The sequence below is a fragment of the Humulus lupulus genome, chromosome 3 (assembly GCF_963169125.1).
Source record: "Humulus lupulus chromosome 3, drHumLupu1.1, whole genome shotgun sequence".
NCBI lineage: Eukaryota > Viridiplantae > Streptophyta > Magnoliopsida > Rosales > Cannabaceae > Humulus > Humulus lupulus.
In genome coordinates this window covers 12,826,729-12,843,772 of record NC_084795.1, presented here as the reverse complement: position 1 = coordinate 12,843,772, position 17,044 = coordinate 12,826,729, and the positions used below count along the sequence as shown (strand labels likewise).

The 17,044-nt window shown below is 33.7% G+C and overlaps 4 protein-coding genes across 6 annotated transcripts; 2 read left to right on the top strand and 2 right to left on the bottom strand.

Annotated features, from left to right (window-relative positions):
- The first annotated feature begins 581 nt into the window (after window positions 1-581).
- On the top strand, window positions 582-3,091 carry LOC133822135 (uncharacterized). Its single transcript, XM_062254370.1, has 6 exons — window positions 582-843; window positions 935-1,017; window positions 1,450-1,536; window positions 1,853-2,001; window positions 2,119-2,250; window positions 2,636-3,091. The coding sequence occupies exons 1-6, from the start codon at window positions 681-683 to the stop codon at window positions 2,823-2,825; spliced, it is 804 nt and encodes a 267-aa protein (XP_062110354.1). The 5' UTR covers window positions 582-680; the 3' UTR covers window positions 2,826-3,091.
- Window positions 3,092-4,342: 1,251 nt separating this feature from the next.
- Window positions 4,343-7,782, bottom strand: LOC133822133 (uncharacterized). Of its 3 annotated transcripts, none has more exons than XM_062254368.1 (9): window positions 7,567-7,782; window positions 6,564-6,906; window positions 6,082-6,115; window positions 5,583-5,804; window positions 5,347-5,436; window positions 5,132-5,197; window positions 4,962-5,053; window positions 4,823-4,870; window positions 4,343-4,703 (listed from the first exon to the last, which is right to left on the bottom strand). In XM_062254368.1, exons 2-9 carry the CDS (start codon window positions 6,884-6,886, stop codon window positions 4,586-4,588), a joined length of 993 nt encoding a protein of 330 aa, XP_062110352.1. In that variant the 5' UTR covers window positions 6,887-6,906; window positions 7,567-7,782; the 3' UTR covers window positions 4,343-4,585. The 3 variants fall into 3 exon arrangements, with proteins under 3 accessions (XP_062110352.1, XP_062110351.1, XP_062110350.1); XM_062254367.1 differs by having other exon boundaries at window positions 6,564-6,915; window positions 7,567-7,781; XM_062254366.1 differs by lacking the exon at window positions 7,567-7,782 and having other exon boundaries at window positions 6,564-7,467.
- Window positions 7,783-8,974: 1,192 nt separating this feature from the next.
- Window positions 8,975-12,366, bottom strand: LOC133822134 (CRS2-associated factor 2, chloroplastic). The gene is made up of 6 exons (XM_062254369.1): window positions 11,517-12,366; window positions 11,276-11,403; window positions 10,942-11,167; window positions 10,530-10,657; window positions 10,046-10,187; window positions 8,975-9,585 (listed from the first exon to the last, which is right to left on the bottom strand). The coding sequence occupies exons 1-6, from the start codon at window positions 12,184-12,186 to the stop codon at window positions 9,143-9,145; spliced, it is 1,737 nt and encodes a 578-aa protein (XP_062110353.1). The 5' UTR covers window positions 12,187-12,366; the 3' UTR covers window positions 8,975-9,142.
- Window positions 12,367-13,424: 1,058 nt separating this feature from the next.
- On the top strand, window positions 13,425-14,203 carry LOC133822137 (ubiquitin-ribosomal protein eS31 fusion protein). Its single transcript, XM_062254372.1, has one exon. It carries the CDS (start codon window positions 13,488-13,490, stop codon window positions 13,956-13,958), a length of 471 nt encoding a protein of 156 aa, XP_062110356.1. The 5' UTR covers window positions 13,425-13,487; the 3' UTR covers window positions 13,959-14,203.
- The last annotated feature ends 2,841 nt before the right edge of the window (window positions 14,204-17,044 follow it).

Sequence of the window (17,044 nt, the reverse complement as noted above, 5' to 3'; positions counted from 1 at the left end):
TATATTTTTTTTTCCTCAAACACTCACAATTTAATTTTACTTTTCAAATGGTACTATGAGAAATGTGATTATAAAAATTAATAATATTAAACTAAATATATTTAGTAATTAATTTTGGTTAATTAATTTTAAAATTAGGTACTTCTCAAGTTATCCCATTAAAAAAATAACGAAAATATAAATAGGTAAAGAAATAAATTTCATCAAACTAAACTCAATTTCTACCCTCATTCAATTATCCAAATATTGCAAAACAATCTTAGTATTAGTATGTTGATTTAATTTTTATTATTAAATAAATTGAATGATATTCCATTTTGTATGCTTTCATATATTGACTCTAGTATTGCATTCCAAAAATTTTGTGTAAATGATTGTTTTCCTAATTTCTTAAGATTTTAATTTTTTTTTAATTAAAGTAATGTTTTATTATTTATTTATTGTTTGTTTGTTTCCATGTCACTTTTGGTATATTTTATTTTTCTTGGAAATAAAAGGGTAGAAGGAAGATGACGTGGCACTTTGTTGGGCTTGGTTCTTACACATCAGTCTAGGGCTTAAAGAAAGATGGACTCCATTCCTTGTTTTATTTTTGTTCTCAACAAGTCGATTCCCTTCTTAACTTGCCCAAAAGTTCTCTCTATAATCGAGAAGACGAAGACGATTCATTTCGGGGGGTAATGGAAGATTTGAAATCGAGAGCAATGGAGGGTTTTGAAAAATTGAAGACTCAGTTTGAGCCATGGAGGAATGAAGCTCTCCACTACATCAATCAGATACCCGAAGAACAGCTCTATGTGGCTCTTGGTGTCCTTCTCTTCTCAGTCATTTTCCTCATTCTCAGTATGTTTTGCTACTCAATTCATGCTGAATTTTATGTTTGATTTTTTTTTTTAATCTTTGATTTCAATTTCTTTTCGCGTTTTTGTTTCAGTTCGGCTGTTCAAACGCACCAAATCTAACACCATTGTACTCACTGGGCTTGGTGGCAGTGGCAAGACTGTTCTTTTCTATCAGGTAAGACTGCCATTGTTGGTTTTCTGGGATTTTGATGGTTTATTGTATTTGGGTTTGTAGTAGTGTAGATTTTGATGTTGTTGAAGAACGGTTCTTCTACTTTCATTTTAGATCTGGTGAGGGAGTGGTAATGGGCTTAGTATTTTGAATCACCGACTTCTGCATATGTGTATATCATAACATTGTCTTCATAAGTCAAGAATTTGAGTGTGGTGCTAGTTTGGAAAGCTATTGGGTTGTTGCTCGTTGTTGAATTTTGCATAATGATGCAATTCTTCCATTCTTGTTATGTTTTTTTGCATAAAAAATGAGTGTAGGGCATCTGCATTGTTTTTCTGTTTGCAATATTTGTCAAATTATGAACAATGAATTTATTACGCTTCACTGGTGTAGTTTTAATTCTTACCCGCATGAATTGTTGCCTATGGCCAGCTTCGGGATGGCTCATCGCATCAGGGTACTGTGACATCTATGGAACCAAACGAAGGCACCTTTGTGCTGCATTCTGAGAAAATAAAGGTGACATATTTGAACTCCTTTTCACATATTTTAGCTCATTTTCACTACGGGCTGCATATGTAGACAACCAACACGAGTAAATCTAGTTTGTTCTGTTAAGACATCTTTGCCCAGAATGTTGTCTTTTGTAATAAACGGATGCTTAGTTTATTATAATATATTGATATGCATGTACATGTATATGTTTTTGCTGCATTTAACATGCAATGAGCTGCAATTTCTTTATTTTTAGTGCTGTTTATATATTATTTTAACTCTAAGAGTGATCTCCCCGATGCTCTATTCCCCTCCTCCCTATTATGGGTGTTCCTAACAGAATGAAAAAACGAATCCTGTTCATCTTGTTGATGTTCCTGGGCATTCTCGTCTTCGACCTAAGCTAGATGAGTTCTTGCCTCAAGCAGCTGGTGTAGTTTTTGTGGTGGATGCTTTGGAGTTTTTACCAAGTTGTCGTGCTGCATCAGAGTAAGATATCATCATTTGTGTCGTTGTATTTCTTTTCATCCTCCTTTTTCTTTCCTTTTCAAAGCTTTGTATTACTATGGCAACGAGTTTCTAACATATATATTATTTCTGCAAAAGGTACCTTTACGATGTTCTAACCAAGGCTAGTGTTGTGACGAAGAAGATTCCAGTGCTTATTCTCTGCAACAAGACAGATAAAGTGACAGCACATACTAAGGAGTTTATCAGGAAACAAATGGAGAAGGAAATGTAAGACTTCTATTTGTTTTTACAGTGGATGTCTTTTCTGTAATTACTCATTTTTAATATTGCATAATGCTTTGTACCGGTAAATGAGTTTACGCTGTATACCAATTTATCTTATCTTCTTCACTAGATAATTAAGGTTTTTTTTCAATAACTTAACATTTGTCCTGTGATTTTTGCAACCTATCGAGAGGTTTATATTTCTGGTTATGCCCACTTGATCTCCACTTCCCTATTGTCCATTGCAGAAGACAATTGATCTTTCAGACAAAAATCTGTAGCTTACTGTGTGTATTTGTGATTGTCACACACTAGATTAAAAATACTATTCATATGATTGTATTTTCTAACATGTCATATATTGTTTTCTTATGTTTGTTTTGACCAGTGACAAATTGCGGGCATCAAGAAGTGCAGTATCCGAAGCTGATATTGCAAATGAGTTTACTCTTGGCATACCAGGAGAAGTGTTCTCGTTCACTCAGTGCCATAACAAAGTTATAGTTGCTGAGGCTTCTGGATTAACAGGTGAAATATCTCAAGTGGAGCAGTTCATTAGGGAGCATGTAAGGCCCTAGTAATGTGATATATCGCATATCTTGAAATGAAAGAAATTAAGAGCTTGCTTGAGAGTGCCTCCTGATGTTCAGTATCAACAAGGCTGCTGATAGCGTAAGCTAAAGTAGAGTTTGTAGAGCTTAGCAAAGTAAATGTAAACGAAGAGAAAAAACCAGAGACAGATCGTAAATCATGGTTTGGCGAGAGTTCCATTTGAGAGTTGAAACTTGAAACATGGATATACAATAACAACTGTTTATGGATATTTCTTTCTTTCTTTTTGAAACATCCTCATCTAGCTATACATTAATTGCAACTCTACTCAATGGAGCACTCAGCGCTCTCCAACTGCTTATTGACTACTTATGTTGCACTCGTGCTTATGTGACTTTTGAGTGTTTGCTTGCTCAAGACTTGTTATATATAGCCCATGTTTACAAATCCATTATCTGTAATGGATTGAAAAGAAACTGAAAATTAGGGAACTAAAAAAAATATAATAATGCTAAGAGGCATGTGTAACAGAAGCGTAAGAGCACATTAACTAAAAAATTATTTTTTTGTTTTTAAAAGCTAAAAACTGTTTTTTGAAAACAAGTTGGGGGTGTATGGCGATGTTTTAAGAAAATAATTTTTAAAAACAAAGTTACAAAAAACAGAAAATTTTGAGAACAATCAAAAGTTATTTTTTGTTGTTCTCAAACAAATTTTGTCTACTTTTTTTTTTCACATTATTTATTTATTTATTATTATTTAACTTTATTTATTGTCACATAATTTTCTTTCTCATTAGTTTCTCTCACATCAATTTCCCTTACATCACTTAATATATCATCATTTTCTCTCTCGTCATTTCCTTTCTCATCACTTTTTCTTTACTCACTTCTCTCTCCTCACTTTCTTTCTCATCACATTCTCTCTCATTTTTTCTTGGATCAATTTCTCTCTTCTCAATTTCTATTTCTTCAAATTTTCTCTCCTTACTTTCTCACTTTTTATTTTTCGTCATTTTTTTTCAAATTATTTTATCTCATTATTTATTACAAACTTTTAAAATAATTTTCTCTTTGTAAATATATTTGTTAATATTTTATTTAAGATTTTAAAAAAATAAAACTAAAAAATTGTTTTTAGAAAATATTAACCAAACACCTCTTATTTTTTGAAAACTACAAAAACAATTTTATGTTCTCATTTCTGAGAACACAATTTTAAAAATAAAAAACAGAAAACAATGTCAAAGAGGCCCTAAATCTCGCTAGATAAATTTTTAGTTAATTTAACATTGTAGGATATATGCTTTCTTTTGATCTTTGTTGTTACATTCACGTAATTAGTAAGAAAAGAACAACTCAAATTTTATTTCTTTATATATTATGGATTTGTTTTAACCTCCAAACTCTTTTTATGACGCTTTCAGAAGTTTGTAACATGTCCCTTGTGTTGCATTGAATTGCTTTATTCATAATTGGGAGCTTGAGTGGTATAACTTATCATCAAAGTTTGGAAAAGGAAGAATAAAAAAAAAACAAGACACGTAGTAATCCAATAACAGTATATTTATTGGTAGGATATGCTTGTGTAATTGTATTCATAATTATCTACAGTACATATTCTAATCCAAGAATCGATAAATGAATTTTTCTATAAGCAAAATATGTATGATTGAAGCCATAGGGTGATAGGAAAACTTGCAGAGATGCAAATTTTCTTCTCCTATTAGTTATATATTATCATGACAAAAGCCATAGTGACATAACAAGCTTCTCCTCCTATTTCCTCAACTCATACACTGATAAGACTCCGGGAACGATCTCAATAGCAAGACTTTTTTAATCCTAATAATCAGAACAAAAATGCCATAGCATGGAATATGCATCAGCCCTACTCCGATGTACCTGTCAAATTCACATAAAGACGCATGAATGAGATAAATCAGTTTAAATTTTCTATACTAGAAATCTCAAAAAATGTGGTTAGATTTTGAGAATTCTTCTTTCAAAATCAAATAGCATACCAAAAAGGAGCATATGGGGATGATAAGTCAAGAAATGGATAGGGCCACCTGTTGCAACAATGAGTGTCAACATTAAGAACCATACTTGAATTTGAATATATTTATTTAACGAAAGCAGTAAAAAATCAATTGTTTTTACCAGGTTGATACAAAAGCATGGACAATCCACTGAAAGATCACAAATATTCCTGTCCATAACACAAAATATGCAGCTCGAAACAAAGGAAATCTCTGCGAAAAGAAGAATGTTCACATAATCAGGAAGAAGAAGAGGAAAATGTCTATAACACCAACAAGGAATTTACGTACCAAACAATTTAACATCGTGTCACCAATGAGGAAAAAAGCATTGATTGAGTGCATGGAAACAATCATCTGCATGTAACATACAAACAAGTTGGTTAAATGAAATGAAATGATATTTTACTATTTGAAATAGCAAAGAGAAGTTAAGCCAATTCTACAAATGACATTGAACATAATGCGAGATAGTTTCACTCATCTCAAAATTTCTTTTCACTTACAAAATTCAGGCTGTAATCTTTGGCTGTCAAAAATGGATAAATAATGAGCCAAAATACGCAATCAGTTAGCACCACAGCACCAGCAGACACCTGTACATAGAGAACAAAAGGGATTTTACAACTCTTTGAAATGATGATATAAGAAAGGCTTTGCGTTTTCATTTTGCACTTTCCAGAAAGATATTTCCCAAGTTACTTGGGTGATTAAAGGAGGAATAAGGTAAACAAAAATTTACCTGATAAATGATTTGGAAGATGTAAACCCATGCACCAGCAGTTTCATGAGCATCATCTCCTTCACGGGTATATACATTTTTGTACAAATTTGATGCCTCTGAACTGTCCCCAAGGCTAGGAGCTACATAAGTGCCTCGCTCTGCATCCAATCTATTATTTAAATTCCCACTAACTGTATTTTGATACTTTCGACATCCATAAATAGAAAGGGAACTTCCCAGCTGCAATGCATGCACTGTATAAGTAACTAAATGACAGCAAAATCAAAAGCATTAAAATCTAATAAACTGCACTCTTTGTAATGTACTTAAGAGGAATCAAAAAGTTGAACAGTTGTTTCCCATGTTTTCCCTTGAATATATAACAGTAAACTTATACAATATCCGTTGAGTAAAAATAGGTCATGTTAAGCAGTTCAAAGGTTAAACAAATTGCATTTTTAACTATCCTTTCAATCTAATTCAGAAAGGAAAAGAGCCTCAGTTTTGAAGTTCATACCGCAAAGTAGATTGTGACCAAAGTAAATGTCCATCTGTTCAGCACATTAGAAAAAACAAATTAGTACATAAAGACATTAGCTTTCCCAGCCCTTGTAATATAACTCGAAGAAAACAAACAAATTTGTTGGTGCATTATCTTTAAATTCAACAGTATGATCTTTGGTGTTTTCTACGAACTCTCAGGGAGTGGACCTTAGGTAATTGTACAGAAATATTTTCTAAATGAATAGGTTTGTATGTCAGTTTCTAGCACCCTCAAATACTGCCAAAGGGAAGAAAGGTTTGAAGAAAAATTCAGAAGACTACAAAACCTCCAAGCAGCAATTTTCTCACTTCTCAACAGAAACAATACTACATCATCTGCATGCATTACTCGGTTGTATACATCAAAATTCCATAGATGTTAAGAGAAATTTCACCAAATCCCTTGACATTAAAGTATTGTTCACAAACGATAAAATTTAAGGACAGAAGGCTTACTGAGTATAAAAGTTGAAGATTGCACCTCCATCGAGAACAACATTGGCGAAGAGCAATGCAAAAAGAGTGACGAAAGCTACAATCCTGTAAGCTAGTAGCCATGCAGGATGGATTCCCTTAAGACAAGTCTTCCAAGATTCATCCTCATACAAAGAACCTGATGTTTCCACCTCATGCTCTCTTCTCCGAGAGCTTGATTTGTTAAATCCTTCATATTTCCATATCAATATGGATGAAGCTACCATAGTTGAACACAGCCATAAAGCACAGAAGAAGAACCTCCAATTCAACCAATAACTTGGATCTGTAGTGTCGGCAGTCATGACAGGCTGCCAAGTATGTTCTGGAGATCCTGTTAAGAAACCCATTACTTAAGTGAATTTGCTCCCAGAATTATGTTCTATATAGATTCACTACCCTTATATATTGAACGATTGAAAGAAAAAAGATTGAACTCAATGTTTAAACGAATGAATGTCACCAAACACTTCCTCAACACCAGCCAACATGACACCCAATGACCTAAACACCTTTCTTTCTCAGAACCCCAGATAGAGAATTCTCATAAACTTAAACACACGACTACAATAAAACTCCCCATTCAGTCATTTCGAACAAGACAGATTAATAAGAAATTTTAGCACATAAAGAGTTTGAAACTTCATTTGTTCAATAAAAGCGACAAAAGATAATTCCACACAACACTCAAAAATCCAATTACGATCATCTTGTGCAGATTAAAAAAGACGAAAGCTTTTGGATAATTGAATTGTTAGGTCTGTGAAAAGTGATAAAGGAAGCAAGCAAGGAACAAATACCATAGCAGCAAGGGACCCAAATGAGGTTCGTATGAATATATGCAATGAAACAGAGATTCCTTTCTTATAACCGGGTTTACCCAAAAGGGTGTAATCCCATTGAAACAAAATCACAAAAGTCGGCACCTATGAAAAACAAAAAACAAAAAACAAAAAACAAAAAAGAAAGGTTCTTTGGCACTTACGCTTCTCTAATGGAACAAGATTAAGAGGAGAGGCGTCAACGCAGAAGATGCTTTGCTTCTTGCCTTGTTCGTGCGGTTTGGAAAAGCTAAGGAAAGCTAGTGTACGATATTGGCCTATGTGTTTTTTATTTCTCAGTTGTGAAATCCGAGAAGGAGGAGAAGAAGAAGAAGAAGATTCAGTAGAGAAAACAGAACAAACTTTTTTTTCGTTTCCTTATTATTAATTTTTTTAATTGGTTGGTAAGTTGAGCTGAGATGGGTTCCATTCCATCCAGAGCAAACCGAAAGAGTCCAGCCAGAGCCACTTAAATGATGCCACGTCAACAATATCCATCCGTACAAATTTACTTGGAATAGAAAACAACCTTTCTCTTTTTGTTCGTACGTAGGCAAATACCTCATATATGCAAAATTTCAATTAAAGAAAACAAAAAAGCAATCCTTTGAGTGCAAAACTAATCCTGAAAATAAAAGGAGCCCTTGTTTTCTATCACATAAAGAGGAAAAAAAAATGATGTACAAATAATTAAATAAAAACTTATTAATAATACATTAATATATTACTAACAATAAAAGTTTAGCCTAATACATAGTATTAATTAAGATTTGATCACATCACTGACTCATTGTCTTTGATTGAGAAAGCAACATTTTCATTTTTTACAAATATTATTACTATATTTTTGCTGGAAAGCAAATGCACGGATGTAAAATATTTTATTCTTTATAAATGTGAGAAAAAATAATTAAATAGTCTTCCAATAAATGATGTAATTTTATATTTTTTTACCTAAATGAATAATATTTGAAATATTATTCATCAAGTAATAAATATTTTATTAATTTTTTTATAAACTTTTGTATATATATGAATGTGATACTATTATATTTAATTATTTTATTTTTTAAAATAAATAAAATATTTTCAAAAAATATAATATTTAAATGATGTAGAGAAAAAATAGAGAAACTGATGTATGATATAATATAAAAATTTGAGGTAAATTATAAAAAAATTATGTTTTGGTGATGTATTTTGTAATACACTTTCTCTATAATATTTAGCTAAAATTCACAAAAATATCTTCCATCAGTTCCTTTATACATATATTTATAATAATTATGTACAAACTCCAATTAATCCATATTTACATTTACATATCCTTTATATAATATTTTAATATTATTATTTTTCTTTATAAGCTTTCTTTCTCCTATTTAGTATATATTTATTTATTTTTAATTATTTTATTTTACTTTAATTAATAAAATATATTTAAAGATATAATATTTAAATGATGTAGATAAATATATAGAGAAGTTGATATATAATATAATGTAAAACTTATATGTAAAATAAATAAAAAATGTGTGTTTTAGTAAAGTATTTTAAATAATAGAGTAGATAAGTACACTTAGAATGACTCTTCATTTCATTTTATTTTTTCTTGAAGATAATCTCCTTATAGTAAAGATGTGTAAATACCATAACCGTTTTATAAAGTATCCATTTTGCTGATATGGTATATGCATATTTACTAACCCGAGAAGGGCAACTAATACACTCTATTGCTTATCAAATATTATCCTGATTCAACTTTTTTGCAATTTCATCAATGGCTAATGACCCCATGGGAAGTGAATCACTGTCATAGAAAGAATCATCATCACTATCATCTTCATAATCATTGACAAGGTCATCGTATTCGTCTTCGTCGGTAAAGATGTCTGCCTCACTGGATCTATCATTTTGAGGAAAATCTTCAGACTCAGCCCTTGAGCTGCTGGTACCATCTTTACCTGACAAGATTAGAGCTGGATAGGAGTGTTCTGTGGCCTGTGCAATGCCCTCAAATTCCTCCACTATCTTCAATAGAGCATCAGGACCAAGATCTACTTGATCCAACAACATTGCTTTGTTCGATTCAATCGCACGCTTCCAGAGTGACAGCATTTTAGAGCTTGTCCTCACAGTTTTGGCATCAGAGCTGCCACTATCACTATCGCTATCAGCTTTGCCTGACATTTTAACATCATGCAAACACCCAAGTGAGTTAAGGCACAGCTTATGAAAATGCATCTTATAGGAAACTTCTTTCACAACAGATGATATTGGAACCTCATAAACATTTTCAAGATCAAGTTGCTATGTTACTTTCTACTTGAATGCAATGTAAAATATATGTGTGTGTGTAAATTACAGACTCATCTAGTGGAGTCTGGCCAAATAGTTATTCAAAGAAAAGATTCTGTTCAATAAATTTAAACACGCCATAATGCTCATTCTTGATGATGATCTCATCTACTAAATATCTATTACAAAAACTGTTGTAGGATTTCTTTTTTTATTTTGTTAGTGAATAGCCTCAGAACACAGAGGCAACTGTTGTAGGATTTAGTATCTCAATTGATATGGTGTAATCTCAATTTAGATTCGGGCAATTTCAATGTCATATTCTAACTTCACTCAAATGCATACCTGAATTATCCAAATCTGTCACACTTTCATCCACTGGATTGAAAGGGCGAGAGTAATTGTGGAGCTTTGGCTTCCAATCTGATCCCCTCCACATCAATATCTGTTCATCATCAAATGACAGCAGCACGCAGGGAACCAACTCCTGTTACGAAAAAAAAGTTTTGAAAACGATTTTAGGAAACTACTCAGGAATATTAAGACCATCAGATAACATTAACTCGTCACTTGATTTTTTTTTTAATATGTATTTATATAGTTATAGGAAATAAGAAAAAGAATCAATGCATGTTGTATCATAACCCCCCTCTGATAATTAACCAAAACAGATGCTCTTGTGAGTATTCCATTATATGTCCATACTACTCCAATTTAAAACATAAATAGTTTACAGCGATTTTATCTAAACTTTGATAAGTTTCTTTCTATCTGTACAATTGTAGAATTCCTAATTTGAATAATTGGTGTGCAATAGATAACTACAGACCTTAAGCTTGGCACCTAACTTCTTATAGTCACTTGTATGCATCCCTCTGCAGTCAATCTTCACCAGTGGGCTTCCTTCAAAAGCATGTCGAACATCTCTCACTAGAGAGATGTAGACTCCGTTCTTGGCTGTAATGTCAAAGAAGAATATCAATGAGAATAATAAAAATAGTTCGGTAAAGTGTACAGAATTGGATCCAAATTCTCAGTAATGACATCTTCTAAATGTGGTTAGACCAAACATCAACAGAGTCATGCTTTAGACATGTAATACAAGCATGAATATAATAGATAAAATCAGGATTGCACATTGACAAAGACTGATCCAAGGCACATGGAGAAATGGACGAATCAATTCATGACAAGATTCTCACCACACAACATAAGAATAAATGCCGAGGATAGTGATTTACCTAGTTTACAAATTGGCAAAAGCCTCTTCCCCTTCATCCGTAGCTCATCAGCTTCAGCTTTTGTCAATCCCTCAGGAGCCTCTTGGATAAGTTTGGGGTAGACAGGTGTAGCTGGTTTCCAAATCATCACAGGGTACTGAGGACGAGTGGCATAATTATAATTCCTGCCACGATAAAGATAAACTACTCCACCAACTCTATGAATGATTTTCCCACCAGTTTTTTCCTGACATTACAAACAAAATTTATACTAACTTAATCTCACAACTCAATGAATACAGAAACAATAGAGCTACCAAACGTGATTTAAAGTTTCAGAGCCAAAAACGCATACCTCAATATGATGGCAAACATTGTCCATGTCCACAGTTGGAACACCTTTACATTTAATTTTACAGACTTCACTTCTCTTCCAATGGGAATGAACTAGCTCCAACATGTTATGCGTTAACCCATCTCTTCCTAAACCAGAAAAAGGACACCAATTACTCCCTCTAAGTCTCCAAACATGAAGCTTAAAAGGGTCAACTGCAAAAACATCTAAAGTAAGAGTAAACCACTGAGTAAGGGCATACCGAGATTAACCTGGCGATTATCTGATATACGGGGCTTTACAAACATTCGAATCTCCCATTTCTTTAACGGCTCTCCGAGAATCTCTTCTCTGCTCTTCGTCACTTTTGGATATTTCCCAAACGGAAAAGGGCCTGGCATTTGAAGGTGCTTCACCCCTTTGGTGGTGGGAGGCGGTGGATTAAACGACTCAAAGAGCGGAGTTTTCCGATTCTTCTTCTTCTCCTTGGCGCTCTTCAATGGCGCCTTCCCGGTCCACGGCCTCGGCATAGTAGGAGGCGCGAATGGCAAGAACGCCGGTTCCCGAATTGCGATTGGCTTCGCCTTTGGGGTCTCGGAGTAGCTGAACTGGAACTCGAACGGAGCACCCGGAAGCTGGTACGACACGCCGGATTCTCCTATTACGACGGAACGGTCGCCGTCAGATGTGAGAACACCTTCTTTGACCGGCTTGTAGTAGTTGGAGCGGCGGTGGACCGTTTTGAGGCCGGGGTTGGGATGGGGTTGAGATGCTGTCTGGGGTTTTTGTCGACGAGAAGGAGGAGGGTATTTGGGAATGGGGATGGGAGGTGAAGGAGGAGATGAGGTGGATGGAGTTTCATTTCGGGGTGGTGTTGAAGGGAGTGAGGAGAAGAGGTTGTGACCGCCTTGTAGTGAAGCTAGAATCGCCATTAAAACCAGGGTAGAGCTTTCTTTCTCATATGATAGTTTGAAAGTAGTCAAAATTCGATTTTGGTGATTTGCATGGCCAAGGAAGGTGACGACTGGTGGCGAGAACTGTTGAGTAAAGACATAAGGATAAGCAAGAGATTTCTGGTTTTTCTGTTGTGGTGCTCGGGAGAGGGAAATCGAAATTCTACTGAGCACTGGATATTTTATTAATATTTTAATAATACTATGAAACGACAGTCACCACATAAACGTTTGATGGATATTTTATCTTCCTTAACGACATCATGCAGTAGAAACGACAATATTGTATCTAAACGGCAACATTTTTCACAAATATTGTGCTACTTAAATCTGTTTTTATACCTTGAATTTTATCATTGTTGAAACATAATTTAGTAATATGATTACAAGAATCACAGTTTAACATTTTCGTGAAAAAAGGAGCAACATTAGCTAACTTTTATTCTATGTTATTTTAAATAACATATCACAACAATTCATAAAATATGTATTGTGCATTTTAGTCTAACAACATAGATAATTTTTTATTTAAGAAACATACGTACATACATAATTGCTTGGCTTCCAAAACATTAAAGCTTTTAAAAATAAATTAAAAAAAAAATCTAAACACTTAAAATAGGCTCTAAATTTTTTAAAGCATGCAATAAACCACCTAAAACAACAACTTTATTTCTTACAAACGACAGATTAAACAACTCAATTGCTATTTTTTTTACATATAAAACTTTGTTAATCATCACAAATTCAATGGTAAAAGAGGAGAGACCTTGAAAGAAAATTATTAGAAAGATGAATAGAAATTCATTGAAAATAGGTAAATATCCATAATAGGCATACGAATTCTTATACAGAAATATAGTATTAAACTTACTTAATATAGTGGAAATTACACTATGGCTTTTTTTGCCACTTAACTTTTCTATGTGAATTTGTATTTATTATTGTTTTAAATGGGTTATTTTTTTTCAATTTTAGAAAGTTTTATATATGGCTTTATGAGAAAATCTGAAATTTTCTAAGTAGAAGTTAGAAAATTTAAGAATATGGTTAAGCCATATTTTTATATATTAACTATTAAAAATTCATATTTTTAGAAAGTTTCCTTAAAATATGTTATTTTTGCATCTATACAATAGTACACTTCACGGCCCAAATCACAGAGGGCCTAATTATTTTGCCCTAGTGTTTATCGATATAAAATCCTCAATTTTTTCTCCACATTACATTTTATCAGACACATAGGAGAACCCTCTCGGCGCCTCTCTGTTTCTGCTATCATGCAGATCTTCGTGAAAACCCTAACGGGTAAAACCATAACCCTAGAGGTTGAGTCTTCTGACACCATCGACAATGTCAAGGCCAAGATCCAGGACAAGGAGGGCATCCCACCGGACCAGCAGCGTCTCATCTTCGCCGGAAAGCAGCTCGAGGACGGCCGAACCCTAGCGGATTACAACATCCAGAAGGAGTCGACTCTCCACTTGGTGCTCCGTCTCAGGGGAGGAGCCAAAAAGAGGAAGAAGAAGACCTACACTAAGCCAAAGAAGATCAAGCACAAGAAGAAGAAGGTGAAGCTCTCGCTCCTCCAGTTCTACAAGGTCGATGACTCAGGCAAGGTCCAGAGGCTGAGGAAGGAGTGCCCCAATGCTGAGTGTGGCGCCGGCACTTTCATGGCGAATCACTTCGACCGACACTACTGCGGGAAGTGTGGTTTGACTTATGTTTATCAGAAGGCCGGCGGCGATTAGGTTTCTTTTTCGCTTTATTTTATTTTTTGAAATTTTATAAGAAACATGAAATGATCGAATTTTGGTATTTTGTTTGAGTTGGTACTGTTTAATTTAATAGCGATTTTCCGACTTTGTTTGATGATTACATAATTTGGTTTATGCGATTATGCTAAATGCTTAGGTTTATTGACTGTTTTGAAATTTCGTCTTTTTAGTTATATTTTTAATTGATGAAATGGCCGCTTCTAATAGCATTTGAATTATGCTTATCGAGTTATTTTTGTTTTCATGTTTTACTTAATGGAGCACCAACTGATTACTTGTTGACTACTGATGTTGCTTTTGGAGTGTTTGTTGCCTAAGTTATATGTAGCCCATGTTTACAAATCCATTATAAAAAAATTAGGGAACTAAAAAAAATATAATAATGCTAAGAGGCTTATGTAACATAAGTGTGAATCTCACTTGATAATTGTTTACTTAATTTATATTTCATTCATGTAATTAGTAAGAAAGATCTCAAATTTCATAAGTTTGTAACATTTCCCTTGCGTTGCATTGAATTGCTTTATTCATCATTGGGAATTTGAGTGATAAAACAAAATACAAGACATGTAGTAATATAATAACTGTATAATTAGAGGTAGTTTATGTTTCTGTAATTGTATTCATTATCATCTACAGTTGAGTACAAGATTCTAATCCTAGAATTGATATAAATGAATTTTCCTATTAAGCAAAATATTTATGTTTCCCTTTTTTTTAGTTCTCCTCGAATGTTTTGGGTGAAACCATAGATTGAAGCCATATAGTGATGGGCAAACTTGCAGTGATACATTTTTTTTCTTCTATTAGTTGTGTATTGGCATATGACAAAAGCCATGGTGGCATAACAAGCTTCTCCTCCTATGTCCTCAGCTCACACACTGATAAGACTCCTATCTCAACAGCTAGACTTTTTTAAGCCTAATAATCAAAACAAAATATACATCAGCCCAAATTTAAAAAGAAATCAAAAACCAAAAATTCAAAGAGTTGACCTTCTTGATGCAAGGTGTTCAAAGGCTTGTCAAATTTAGAAAGTTATTTCTAATCAAGCCATCAAGAGGGTGTTTCAAGCCTACTAGTGTTCTAAGTTTCATCCTTCCTATCCTAAATTTCCGCACACCTTTATTGTTTACCGTTTTATTATGGCCTAAACCAGCAGTTATGCATATGTATGTATATTTGAAAAATGAATGAAGATCTTAAATGGGATAGGATTATATTAGTTAATACTGTCCCTATGAAGAGAGATTTTCACAATCTTCTATTCGTGAATGCACAAATTTTTACACGACTGGTTATGAAGTTCTACTTCAATTTTTAATACGTGTATATGTGGGGACCTTGAGCTATATAGAGAGAGCCTGAACTTACTTAAAAGCACATGGATGAGATGAGAGTGAGTGAGCAATAACTGAGGGAAGAGTTAAAATGGAGGTGATAGGAAGTTACTAAACAATGATAGCTCGGAAAGCTGAGGTGAACCCTTATGATGTCAATTTTACTAGCTCTCTTTCAAGAAAGACAAATTATAAGATACCTCTTTTCCCCTTTCATGCACCCATCTAGAATCATGCTCTCGGTCCTATATGACAAAACCTCTTGCACTTTCACTTTCATGCAAAATAAAAGGCTCAAATATATGACTAGAGAGTCAATTAAAGAGAGAACTATAGATGAAGCAAGCAATCACCACTTGGTTGTTTTACTTACTGACATAGAAGGCAGCCTAACCTCAAAAGTAGAAGCCTCAGCTAAAATTGTTGTGAGTGTTTCATAATTTTACTTTTTCAGAAGTTTGATTTCAGTTTTATAAGAATGGTTTCGAAATTTGATTCCATCAACAAAACAAGAAGCAGATGAGTTGTATTGTATCATTATCTAGCATCTATAGAAACCATCTTCCCTTTAAACACTTCTTCAACCTTTCTTCCTTCTACAACACCAGCCCCACAAAAACAAAAACCCTTGAATATGTCAGCCTTGAACCAGTCTTTGCGAGCCTCTGCCTCTACCTCTACCAGATTCCCGTTGTCGGATCCACCTCTACAAGCTTTTAAGTTCACTAATCTCTTTAGGCAAAACAAATGAATAGTAATAATTGGGGAATATATTTCCTAACACTATTCAAACTACCAGAAATAGATTCTTAGAAGAGCGGACATAGTGTGTTGGTGAATTGACAAATAAGACGTTAAACATCTCTTTAGTACTAAATAGATGTAGACTCCATTCTTGACTGTAATGTAAAAGAAAGAATATCAATGAGAATAATAAAATATTTGGGTTTAGTGTACAAATTTGGATCCAGATTATAAGTAAAGACATCGTCTGGTTAGACCAAACTTCAACAGAATCGTGCTTTAGACATGTCATACAAAGCATGACTATAATATTGAGATTAACCTAGTGATTATCTGATATACGATGCTTTACAAATATTTTGAATCTCCCATTTCTTTAAAGGCTCTCCGATAAAAAAAATTCTGCTTTTCGTCACTTTTGGGCTTTTTCCAAACAAAAAAGGGCCCGACATTTGAAGATGTTAACCTCTTTGGAACGGGGAGGCGGTGGATTAAAAGATTCAAAGAGCGAAGTTTTCCTATTCTTCTTCTTCTCCTTAGCACTATTCAATGGCGCCTTCCCAGTCCACAATTTCGGCATAGCAGGCGGCGCAAAGGGCAAGAACAATGGTTCCCTAATTGCGATTGGCTTTGCCTTTGGGGTCTCGGATGTAGAGTCCAAGAACTTTACTTAGCTAATATTTAGTAGTATTATAGTATGTATAGTATTATCTTTGTTACTGTGGATTTTTGGTTCAGACCGGGAATTATTTGGACACTCATAGTAGTACTTATAGATTTTCTAAGTTTAACCTATAGTTTAAGAATATTAAGTATAACCTAAGGTTTGATTATATGACTGATAATTAAGGATTATATTTATTATACTATAAGGTTTAGATATCAACCAATAGGATTTTAAGCACATGTTATGAATGGGTAATTAATGATTAAGTATTTTTGAGGATTAAATTAAATAAGGATAAAGTTTGAATG

What these genes read in the sequence shown, in the direction of transcription:
- LOC133822134 (XM_062254369.1), bottom strand. Translation starts at nt 12,186, where the DNA reads ATGGCGATTCTAGCTTCACTACAAGGCGGTCACAACCTCTTCTCCTCA. An exon ending in TTTGCCAATTTGTAAACTAG is followed by an intron (nt 10,658 to 10,941) that starts GTAAATCACTAT and finishes TTGACATTACAG; the next exon opens with CCAAGAACGGAGTCTACATC. An exon ending in AGTTAGGTGCCAAGCTTAAG is followed by an intron (nt 10,188 to 10,529) that starts GTCTGTAGTTAT and finishes TTTTCGTAACAG; the next exon opens with GAGTTGGTTCCCTGCGTGCT.
- LOC133822133 (XM_062254366.1), bottom strand. Translation starts at nt 6,931, where the DNA reads ATGGGTTTCTTAACAGGATCTCCAGAACATACTTGGCAGCCTGTCATG. An exon ending in ATCTTCAACTTTTATACTCA is followed by an intron (nt 6,116 to 6,563) that starts GTAAGCCTTCTG and finishes TGTGCTGAACAG; the next exon opens with ATGGACATTTACTTTGGTCA. An exon ending in TCTTCCAAATCATTTATCAG is followed by an intron (nt 5,437 to 5,582) that starts GTAAATTTTTGT and finishes CTCTATGTACAG; the next exon opens with GTGTCTGCTGGTGCTGTGGT.
- LOC133822137 (XM_062254372.1), top strand. Translation starts at nt 13,488, where the DNA reads ATGCAGATCTTCGTGAAAACCCTAACGGGTAAAACCATAACCCTAGAG.
- LOC133822135 (XM_062254370.1), top strand. Translation starts at nt 681, where the DNA reads ATGGAAGATTTGAAATCGAGAGCAATGGAGGGTTTTGAAAAATTGAAG. An exon ending in AGTCATTTTCCTCATTCTCA is followed by an intron (nt 844 to 934) that starts GTATGTTTTGCT and finishes TTTTTGTTTCAG; the next exon opens with TTCGGCTGTTCAAACGCACC. An exon ending in AGTTGTCGTGCTGCATCAGA is followed by an intron (nt 2,002 to 2,118) that starts GTAAGATATCAT and finishes TTTCTGCAAAAG; the next exon opens with GTACCTTTACGATGTTCTAA.